At 35.9% G+C, this 12,500-nt stretch overlaps 1 protein-coding gene across 7 annotated transcripts in view; it reads right to left on the bottom strand.

The window, feature by feature from the left end:
• The window catches only part of LOC132130887 (transcription factor 4-like), a 139,884-nt gene that overhangs the window by 26,190 nt on the left and 101,194 nt on the right, over window positions 1–12,500 (bottom strand). For 6 of the 7 annotated variants that reach the window (XM_059542739.1, XM_059542735.1, XM_059542740.1 and 3 more), the window contains 7 exons: window positions 10,642–10,747; window positions 9,476–9,609; window positions 8,907–9,042; window positions 7,895–7,965; window positions 7,360–7,438; window positions 4,795–4,871; window positions 3,313–3,519 (listed from right to left, as the gene is read on the bottom strand). In XM_059542739.1, coding sequence (XP_059398722.1) covers window positions 3,313–3,519; window positions 4,795–4,871; window positions 7,360–7,438; window positions 7,895–7,965; window positions 8,907–9,042; window positions 9,476–9,609; window positions 10,642–10,747 — 810 coding nt within the window. The remainder of the gene's footprint in view (window positions 1–3,312; window positions 3,520–4,794; window positions 4,872–7,359; window positions 7,439–7,894; window positions 7,966–8,906; window positions 9,043–9,475; window positions 9,610–10,641; window positions 10,748–12,500) is intronic. The other variant, XM_059542737.1, reaches the window with a different exon arrangement.

The raw sequence follows: 12,500 nt of genomic DNA, 5'->3' as shown, positions 1-12,500 counted from the left end.
GTTCAGATGTGCCTTTATACGCAGTGTTACTGAGAGGAAATGATGATTTATTGACAGAAATATTGGATATGAGCTTGCACACTTACTATCACGTTTGCATCTTTTGGTTTTACAGTGATAAAATGGTGTAGAAACAATTTAACTGAGAAATTGAGAGTAAAATACACATAGAAATGGCAATGGCACTGAATTAAACATTACAAACCTTAAATATGTTAATATCTTATGCAGTGTTGCTTCTCGGGTAAATTTATTTTAAGGAACTTAAGATGTGTTTATGGGAAAACAGCTAAAAAAATAAATTAAATTAAATAAAAAATGTTCGTATTGGAAAAGGAATGTCTACATGCTTCTTTCTGCATGTCTGCGGTAAATCTGTGCATGCTGAAATTCCCAGATTGCAGTGCACGGATCATGTAACGGTGAAAAGCTCGTTTGTGTCTGTGAGCACCTGTTTTCAGCATGAGCTCAGCTCTCACACACACACACACACACACACACACACACACACACACACACCTACTTCCACTCAGAGCAGCACGGACATTCAGCTAAATATCTAATTCAAAATATATGCAAAAATTATAATAGTAAATCAATGGTATTAAAATAACACTGCCACCTACAGGTCAAAAGTTTAATACTCATCTGATAATAATCTAGCAAATAAAACTAAATGAATGAAATCACACACGAAACCTTACGAGCACACATACGCATGCCGCACACACACACACACACATGTCGCACACACACACACACATGTCGCACACACACACACTAACACACACACTCACACTCACACACACACACACACTCACACACTCACACACTCACACACACACACACACACACACACACACTCACACACACTCACACACACACACACACACACACACACACACACTCACACACACACACACACACACACTCACACACACACACACACACACACACACACACACACACACACACTCACACACTCTCACACACACACACACACACACACACACAGATATAACCATCAGCGCTGGTGAGACACTGAACAGAGCTTCAGGACCTGGTTCAGTCAGACGTCTGTCCATACATGCCAACCCTCCCTAATTTTCCGGGAGACTCCCGAATTTCAAAGCCCCTCCCGAAAATCTCCCGGACCGACCTTTCTCCCGAATTTCTCCTGATTTCCACCCGGACAACAATATTGCTACACCATCCGTCACTGGGCGCCGTTTTAGACCAAACGCTTGCGCTCCCATGGCGTCTGTCGTTGCTATGCAACCAAACTGCGCTCTCCATGATGACGACGAAGAAGTATCAGCAAAGGATTAATTGATTTCTAGCCTCACCTCGGCTCGCATTAGCTTTACTACTAGATATATTTCTGGAGATGAGAAGGAAAAACCCGCCTGGAAAAAGTAGCGCACCACGTTGCTTCCATTATGAGCGTGCTCACCACGGCCGCGCACCTACGGTTGAAATAACGACCTTGAGCGCGAAAAAGATGCGATATGTGAACGGCCCCTAGAAGCAGACGTCTGAAATGAAAGGCAAGAACAGCTATTTATTTAGCTTTAGACTGTTACATGAAAATGTAAAAATGAAATGACGACACACAAACATACATTACATCTTCTTTTCTTCATGTATTCTCTTTCTGTTCTTTATTCTCTCCAGCTGTTTGAAGCTTTATGGATTGTTTCAAGTCTTAAACATGGAAAATATTACCAGCATCTTCCTTTTGAAGTCTTGTCCTCCCGCTCTTTCTGTTATTTCCTGGATTTAGTTCTGTGCTGGAGAGCCAACATCACTACCCACAATTCTTTGCTCTAGCCTGACTTAGTAATGCTTGGACAGATCAGCTTTTAATATGTCTATACACGTTTTTTTTCCTATTGCACTTTCATTTTAATTAAGTTTTCATTTATTTTTTTCATTTTTATCATTTAAAAAAAATGTCTCTATAGTTATGAATTATTTTTCATTATTCTTTATTTAAACTGAAAACAAGAAATGTTGTTTTAGCAAAAAAAAAAAACTAAAAACAATTTTTTTTTATTCTAGTTAAAGTAATTTTTTTTTACCATAACATAATTTCAATGTTTTTATTATTAAACAAGCATACAATTAGCAAATAATTGTGATTAAGTTTTTCATAACATTTTATAATATCATATTATATCGGTGTACAGTAGTTTTTTTTTATATCACTGATATTCGATTATAGTTTTTGTAAATATTTTAATTAGATTTTGTCTATTTTCTTTATAATTTAAGTTAAAGATTTAATAATTTTGTTGTATGTTTTTGTCATTTTAAAATATGTCTACAGCATTTTTAGTAAATTATATTTCTTTATTATTTATTAAACCAAATAACATGATGCCTTGGCAACTAGCTAAAATAAAATAAGTTCTCTATACATACATATATATATATATATATATATTAAAAAAAGAAAAAATATGGATAAAAATATGTGTAATTTTTTTAGTGTGTATATATATATATATATATATATATATATATATATATATATATTAATGAAATGTATAAATATTATAAAATATGTATATCATTTTGAGTATATATATAAAATAAAATAAATTTTTATAAAAGTATTAATAAAATGTATAAATATTATAAATATGTATATCATTTTGAGTATATATATAAAATAAAATAAATATTTATACAAATATTAAATGTATAAATATTATAAAATATGTTTATCATTTTGAGTATATATACAAAATAAAATAAATATTTATACAAATATTAAATGTATAAATATTATAAAATATATATATAAGTTTGAGTATATATACAAAATAAAATAAATATTTATAAAACATAATAATGAAATGTATAAATATTATAAAATATGTATATCATTTTGAGTATATATACAACATAAAATAAATATTTATAAAACATATTTATGAAATGTATAAATATTATAAAATATGTATATCATTTTGAGTATATATATATATATATATATAAAATAAAATAAATATTTATACAAATATTAAATGTATAAATATTATAAAATATATATATATATCATTTTGAGTATATATACAAAATAAAATAAATATTTATAAAAATATTAATGAAATGTATAAATATTATAAAAAATATATATATAATTTTTTGAGTACATCTCTGGTTGGTGTCGCATGATAGCTGGATCCAAACAGGCTGATCTAGACTTTATAACAAGACACACAGAGAGATGTCTGATTCGCACACATCATCTTTCCACAGGAAGTGTCTCCAGACAGCGAGAGGTCAGAGGTCAGAGGTTCTTACCATGAGCGAGTGTCTGTTGGAGGGCAGCAGTCCGGTGCTGTATGCGGTGCTCAGGCCGCTCACGGCTCCGTTGTGAGAGTGAGACGGAGTGATCAGTGCGTGCAGGTCTGTGTGAGCGCCGGGCATCGCTGTGGATCCGACCGCGTGACTGCGCAGCACATGGATGGCATCGTCCAGCCGCTCCAACCGGTCCTCGATTCGACTCTGCTGCAGGACCACACGCACAGTACACATCAGCTGTCAGACACTCAGAGCTCTTCTAGTGTAACTGTAGAAACATCAGCTCGTCAGAGATCACATCTTTCCTGATTCTGATCAAGTAAAGGTCAGAGATATCTCCAGATGAACTCTTCCTGGACTGAAGCAGCTCAGCTTTACTTGATTCTCCATCAATCATGTTTTAGAGTCTCAAATCTGATCTTTTGAGGAGCGTTTGTTTCCAGAAGCTTTACTTTCACTGTTCCTCAGCGGAGGAATGATCTTCTGAGGAGAGTTTATTTCTTCATCCTCAGTCACTGTGTTATATGTGCGGATCATTTACATCTCAACTCATTACTTGCAGATACAGAGCGATATTTATAGAGTTTTATATCAGTGTCTGCTCTACTGTTAGAAAGATCTCACGGATTTACAGCACAAGCAGCAGAATTTAATTTTAGAAATATCAGCATCTGCAGCAAATTCATATTTTTGAAAAATTAAATAAAAACTGAGCTATATTATATGAGCCATAAAAGCCTGATGGAGTAAATATGATACTCAAAAAAAAAAAAAAAAAGTTTATATATATATATATATATATGTATATATTGTAAAATATTTATAAATTGTATAAATATTTTAATATTTTACAAATATTACAAATACAGTATAATATTTATAAATTTTATACATATTTTTTTACATGTTATAATTTTTGAAAATATTTTTATAAATATTTACAAATATATTTATATTTATAATCTGTATAAATATTTTTAATATATTTGACAAATATTTTGAAATATTGATATTTTTGTCCACAGTTTTAATAAACGGTTTTATTTAAAATACTTAATCGATATTCATAACTGTTATTTTCTACAGCATTTCAGGCTTCACAGGGTTAAAACTGCTGTATTAAAAATATGAAAAAATAAATATAAATTTCTCTGTTGTTATGTTGTTAACTTGGATCTTAAATCTAAGTGAAAAAATAATTATATATATATATTTTTTTTTTGCATATTTTACAAACTAATTACCAATGGTAACTGTTAAAAACTAAGGGAAAAAACATATTTATAAAAATAAACGATTATAAATTAATATATTCAGGAAGCTTCAGAGACTTTGTCATTTAGTTTTGATTAAACTGATGCTATTTTTCCTTTTACAGTGTTAACAGCACACACAGTAACTTTCTAAAGTATTTCTACAGTCCTCACAGTGAAAGTGAAGCCAGATCTGACAGAAACACAGAGATCTGAGAGTATCTCTCACCAGCGAGTGAAGCGGCGGCTCGTAGCTCGGGGACGAGGATCCCTGACCGTTTCTGGACCAGACGGCTGAACCGGCAGCTGAAGACACAAAACAACAAGAAAACAAGCCAAGCTCAGATACAGCATCACTCATATACCTCCATACATTTACAATTAGGTTTCATTTTATATGTGGTGCTTTCACTTTCACTTTCACTTTAGTTACAGCTTTAATCATTTTGGTGTGTTAACTTCCTATTTTGTTTTGCAATTATCAATTCTTTATGGTTTTAGTTAACTGTAATATAATTTCAGTGTTTTTACTATTCAGCATGTGTAAAATTAGCAAATGACTGCGATTAATTAAGGTTTGTGTAAAAGTTTATAATAGGTCTCGGTCACAGTGTTATTTCTGTAGCATTGAGACAGGGTTATTATAGTTAACTAAAACAGAACATTTATATTAAACATTTTTGTTACTTGAAATAAAATAAACAGTAACTGAAAAAAATAATAAAAAAAAACTTATATATATATATATATATATATATATATATAAATAAATGAATATGTTTTTTTGTTTAATAAATAAAAATAAAATAAAATAAATTAATAGAAATCACCAAAAATTTATTAAAACTTTTAAATGACTGAAAATATAAAATATAAAAATAAAATAGTTTGATTCAAAATATTAATTTAAACTTAATTATTTTTAGATTTTATGCTTTCACTTTAATTTGAAAATTTCCATTTTTATTAGTTTTATTTTTGGATAAGAGTGTATAGTTTAATTCTAATTTATTTTTATTTTATTAATTTGTCTTCATGCTAATAACAACTCGCTATTGAACTTTTTTTTCAAATCGTAATTCTTTACAGAAACATGCATTTCAGAGACGCTCCCCTGTATTATTAAACCTCATTTCCAAACGCTAATTAGCACATAATTACAGCCACATTCGTGTGCAAATAAATCTAGCATGTATCCACACAGCCACCAATGAGAAAATGATTAAATGAGTTGCTTAAACTTCCGTCACATGTTTAAGTTTAAATATTAATTTGCAGTTGTGCATTTAATGGATGTCGGTCTAATGACTTTGGTACTCGGAAAAATAGCAATTAAGCGGCGGTCGTTTCCATGGCGATGCGAATAATGACTCGTTAATCAGGCTTTGAGATGAACTGTGTTTCCGAGTTTGACCGGATATAAAGAAAGAAACATAAGCTATAAACTATATAACTATAATAACTACGCATAAAATAACTAAATGACCTAAAAAAAATTATAGTTTGATAGTATTATAATTTTTTTTATATGTCTTGTATTAGTTTTTGTTGTATTGTAATATAATATATGTAATATTTGTAATATTTTCTTTCTTTCTGTTTTATTTTTATTTAATTAAAAACTTTTTTTAAAATGTTTTAAATGTTTACATTTTATTGTCAGACACACACACACACACACACAGACACACACACACACAGACACACACACACACAGACACACACACACAGACACACAGACACACACACACACAGACACACACACACAGACACACACACACACAGACACACACACACAGACACACACACACACACAGACACACACACACACACACACACACACACAGACACACACACACACACACACACACACACACAGACACAGACACACACACACACACACACAGACACACACACACACAGACACACACACACAGACACACACACACAGACACACACACACACACACACACACACACACACACACACACACACACACACACACAGACACACACACACACACACACACACACACACACACACACACACACAGACACACACACAGACACACACACACACACACACACACACACACACACACACACACACACACACACAGACACACAGACACACACACACACACAGACACACAGACACACACTCACACACACACACACACACACACACACAGACACACAGACACACACACACACACACACACACACACACACACACACACACACACACAGACACACACACACACACACACACACACACACACAGACACACAGACACACACACACACACACACACACACACACACACAGACACACACACACACACACACACACACACAGACACACACACACACACACAGACACACACACACACACACACACACACACACACAGACACACACACACACAGACACACACACACACAGACACACACACACACACACACACACACAGACACACACACACACACACACACACACACACAGACACACACACACACACACAGACACACACACACACACACACAGACACACACACACACACACACACACACACAGACACACACACACACACACACACACACACAGACACACACACACACACACACACACACAGACACACACACACACACACACACACACACACACACACACACAGACACACACACACACACACACACACAGACACACACACACACACACACACACACACACACACACACACAGACACACACACACACACACACACACACAGACACACACACACACGTGTGTTACCTGTGAGTGAGGGAGGAGATCCCACAGGAGTGGATGCGTTAGATGAGAAGCTGTTATTGGTGTGATCAGGGGAATAGATCTATAAGCACAACAAACACATCATCATCATCATCATCATCATCATCATCATCATCATCATCATCATCTCAACAGGAAGATGATTTCTGAAAGGCAACATGAAATCACATTTAGCTGCTTACTTTTTAAATAAATGTCTCTGGTCTTAATGCGCACAATGAGTTTATATCAGATAATTCAGACTTTTTTTCCTAACCAAAATTTGAGTTTATATCTTGGACAGATAAAAATTGAAAAATTTAATTGCAACTTTTTATCCCACAATTTTGGCTTTACTTCTCAGAATCGGAAGTTTATATAATTCTGTGGTTATATTTTGCAATCCTGTCCCGTGTCAGAAACAAGTTTCCATAACTTGAAGAACAGAAGAACATCATTAGAGGAGTTAAATGTGCCGTGAATGTGCTTTCATGTTTTGCTGTATCTGTCAGGGCTTGCATTAGACCTGGTCACTCACTGAAGCCAGAGCCTTTCCTAACGCGTCTCCCGTCTGTGAGCTGCTTCCCGCTCCACTCGGCGCTCGATTCACTGAAACACAACACATTATAGACAGTTCAAACTCCTACTCATTCAAACACAATCTAGACTAAAGTGCTGACTTTAAATGATCACTTTAGATCACCTGTAGTTCTCAACCAGGACGCCAAGATGGAAAAACATCTAAAATCATAATTCTTAATTAATTCCCTCTAATTTTATTATTTAATAACCAAGGTTCTCATGGTCTTGGAAAACCTGGATATATTTATAAGTGAGTTATCTAGACCAGGAAAAATAATAGAAATTAATAAAATCTTAAAAACTCATGTAAATGTCTATACAGAATACACATTTTTCTAGTATGTATATTGAGTAGAAATTGCAGGGAAATTGTAATTTGTCATTGTATTTTTTTAAATATTAAATAAAAAAAATTTATATAACAATTTAATGTAAATTCAATACTGAACCCTGAAGAAGAAGAGTTTACAAAATGTAATTATTTTGATTTTAATAAAATAAAATAAAATAAAATAAAATAAAATAAAATAAAATAAAATAAAATAAAATAAAATAAAATAAAATAAAATAAAATAAAATAAAATAAAATAAAATAAAATAAAATTAAATAAAATTAAATTAAATAAAATTAAATTACGAGTTTTGGTAAATAAAAAAGAAATAAATTACTGTAAATGGCTGAACAACACCAAAAACAAACAAACAATAAATAAAACCTAAAAGGTTGAGAACTGACAGATGGAGGAATGACCAGTGCTGCTCATCAGCAGATTAGAAAGAGTTATTGACTAATGACTAAACCAGTTGATTAATCACTAATGCTGTTTGGAAGCTAAACCTGATCTCCTGTAGCTCCCTTAGTTCCTTCTCATTTACTATCCTAATATTCCTCTTCTGTTTTCCTGAGAGAGCGACTGAATCAAAGTGAATCAAATCTTCGCCAAGGCTTTGATTCACCAGTGACTCACCCATGACGCTGTCCGTCCCGTTAGTGGTGGCGGAGCAGGACGCCGTGCTGTAGTGATTCGTCCCGCCGCTGCGATGGAAACTGGACATGGGAGGAAGACTGGGGTTAATCTCAGCTGACGAGTGTGACGGGTAACTCTGAAAAACACCGACAGAAAGAACGTTATTGAACTCAAAAGACAGATTATATGATTAACTGTTCATATATGATTATACACCTTGATATTTGTCATCAAAATCATTTGAAACTCATCATACCCCAAACCCAAGTAGAAAACAAACAAGATTAAAGAACCGTTGATTTAATTTATTGGACTATATTGAACTGTTTACATGTATGCATTTAGCAGATGCTTTTATCCAAAGCGACTTACAGTGCATTCAGGCAAATTTTTTTTTTTTACCTAGCGTGTTCCCTGGGAATCGAACCCACAACCTTTTGCGCTGCTAACGCAATGTTCTACAACTGAGCCACAGGAACACTGTTGAGTTTTGTGCACCTACATTACAAACCCAAAAGGCTGCTTAACTAATCTGAACTAGTTGAACAGAAGCGAGTAAATGTGCTCACGAGTCTGTCGTGTGGATGCAGGTCACAGTAGCTGCTGCTCTGAGCGCTGTGTGTGGAGTTTCCCAGCATGCCGTTGTATCCGGGCTGGTTCATACTGCCGGACGAGCTCCATGGGTCTGCACTGTGATGACCGTCTGAAATCACAGAACAAAACACACACACAAAGAATATGAAAAAAGCAAAGGTCTTGAATTCTTGATTCTCATTGGCTGATGCACTGGATGTTGGTTGATGTTCTGTTCTAGTGTTTTAGGCTGTTTTCATGCAGTTGCTAGGGTGTTGTGAGTGTTCAGACCGTTGCTAACGTTATTTGCATGTTTTAGGTCAGTTGTTATGCACAATCTGCAGTTGATATGGTGTTTTGAGTGTATCAGACAGCTGCTAAGGTGTTTCAAGTGTTTTAGGATGTTTTATGCAGTTGCTAGGGTGTTTTGAATGTTTTAGACAGTTGCCATGCAGTTGTTAGCGTGTTTTGAGTGTTTTAGACAGTTGCTAGGGTGTTCTGATTGTTTCAGACAGATGCTAAGGTGTGTTAAGTGTTTTAGGCTGTTGCTACGCACTATCCAGGGTGTGTTGAGTGTATTAGACAGTAGCTAAGGTGTCTTGAGTGTTTTAGGCTGTTGCTATGTAATTTCTAGTTAATTTCTAGTAATTTGCTATGCAGTTGCTAGGCTGTTTTCGGTGTATAAGACGTTTACTAGGGTGTTCGGACTGTTTAAGGCTTTTGCTATGCGGTTGCTAGGGTGTTTTGGGTGATTTAGACAGTTGCTAGGGTGTTCCGACTGTTTAAAGCTTTTACTATGCGGTTGCTAGGGTGTTTTGGGTGATTTAGACAGTTGCTAGGGTGTTCCGACTGTTTAAGGCTTTTGCTATGCAGTTGCTAGGGTGTTTTGGGTGATTAAGATGGTTACTAGGGTGTTATGAGCATTTTTTAAGCTGTTGCTATGCAGTTGCTAGGGTGGTTTGGACAGTTTCTAGGGTGTTCTGACTGTTTAAGGCTTTGCTATGCAGTTGCTAGGGTGTTCGGACTGTTTGAGGCTTTTGCTATGCAGTTGCTAGGGTGGTTTGGGTGGTTTCGACAGTTGCTTTGGTGTTTAGAGTGTTTTAGGCTGCTGCTGTACAGTTGCTAGGTTGTTTAGAGTTTTTGTCAGGTGTGTGTGGTTCACCTGGCATAAAGAAGGAACTGGGAAAGCTGCTGCCCGGTGCTTTAGAGGACGGGTAACCCGGTGAGTCCCGGTTGTAATCGGCAGTGCTGGCGGATGGGGCGTATACCTAAAATACACACACAACACGCTGTGATCAGGACGACATAGGACACAAAACATTCTTTCAACATGCATTTCACTGCATATTTTTATGCCGTGCATCAAGATGCATCAGAGATGGAAACGGGGTGAAACTCTCGTGTTCCCAAAGTGTTGCAACACAATAATTTAGTGCAAATGTGAGACGAGCAGCTGCGGTGGATCAGTGATGACATCAGCACACAAACAGCAGAGCATTCCTGTCTGGAAAACTGTGCTGTAATGACTAGCAGGAACGCTGAGAACATGCCGGATGGGAATACAGAGCTGAGATACGCGCAGCAGATGTGTGAGGACAGAACGACCCTCAGAGATACACCTCAAAACACAAGAATCCCAGTCTAGATCTCTCTAATAACTAAATTTTTTCTCCTGGACTAAATACAGAACAAATGGAAACTGTGTTGTTTCTGATGAGAAACTTTGATTTTTTTTTAAGGAACTGCAGGTGAAAAATCTGAGACTGCAAATGAAGCTCAACTAAGAACTTATGACATCTCCAGAGCTCAAGGGTGAAGTTTGAGGAGTTTTATGGAGAACAAGAGACTTCAACACAGATGGAAGACCTTACTTTCCCATGAAGCATCTCCCTCTCTCTCTCTCACACACACACACACACATCTGTGAAAGAGATCAGGCTGTGACTTAAGGGGGTTTAAAAACATGAAGATTTTGTTCTGGCTGGTTTGTTTCTGCACCTGTCCACGGTTAACACACACACATCTCTAAGTTTTTAAAGTGGTTTTTATGTTATTGCTATGAAGTTGCTAGGGTGTTCTGAATGATCTTAGGAAGCTGCTAGGGTAATGTAAGTGGTCAAGATGTTGCTAGAGTGCTCTAAGTGTTCCAGACGGTTGATATGCAGTTGCTATAGTCTTTTGAGTGTTTTAAACTGATGCTATAAAGTTGCTAGGGTGTTTTAAGTGTTAGTTGGTGGCGATGTAGTTGCTAGGGTGTAATGAGTGTTTTAGGCTGTTGCTATGCAGTTGCTAGGGTGTTCTGATTGATCTTAGGAAGCTGCTAGGGTAATGCAAGTGGTCAAGGTGTTGCTAGAGTGCTCTAAGGCTACGTTCACACTGCAGGCTGAAACGACCCAATTCCGATTTTTTTGCCCCTATGCGACCTGTATCTGATCTTTTCATGACAGTCTGAACGACACAGATCCGATCTTTGCAGTTGCTTAGGTGTTTTTTAGTGTTTTAAGCTGTTGCTATGCAGTTGCTAGGGTGTTCTGGGTGTTTTAGGCTGTTGCTATGCAATTGCTAGGGTATTCTGAGTGTTTTAGGTGGTTTCTATGCAGTTGCTAGGGTGTTTTGAGTGTTTAGTCTGTTACTATGCAGTTGCTAGGGTATTCTGAGTGTTTTAGGTGGTTTCTATGCAGTTGCTAGGGTGTTTTGAGTGTTTAGTCTGTTACTATGCAGCTGCTAGAGTGTTCTGGGTGTTTTAGGCTGTTGCTATGCAATTGCTAGGGTGTTTTGAGTGTTTTAGGCAGTTGCTATGCAGTTGCTAGGGTGTTGTGTGTGGTTTCTAGGTGTTTTCTTCTCAGTGATCATCTGGGCTGTATATGTGACTCAGGTCTCTCCTTCATTGTGATTTGGTTTCAGGAGTTTTCTAGTTCAGCAGGTAAAAATAGTGCATCTGATCACTTAGTAAAATAGCAGTAGATCCTCTTCTTTGATGTGAGGAATCATTCATGTCTGGAGCTCAAACGCTGCGGGAGT

The sequence above is a fragment of the Carassius carassius genome, chromosome 47 (assembly GCF_963082965.1).
Source record: "Carassius carassius chromosome 47, fCarCar2.1, whole genome shotgun sequence".
NCBI lineage: Eukaryota > Metazoa > Chordata > Actinopteri > Cypriniformes > Cyprinidae > Carassius > Carassius carassius.
Note: the sequence above shows the minus strand (reverse complement) of the source record. Positions and strands in the feature narration are given on the sequence as shown.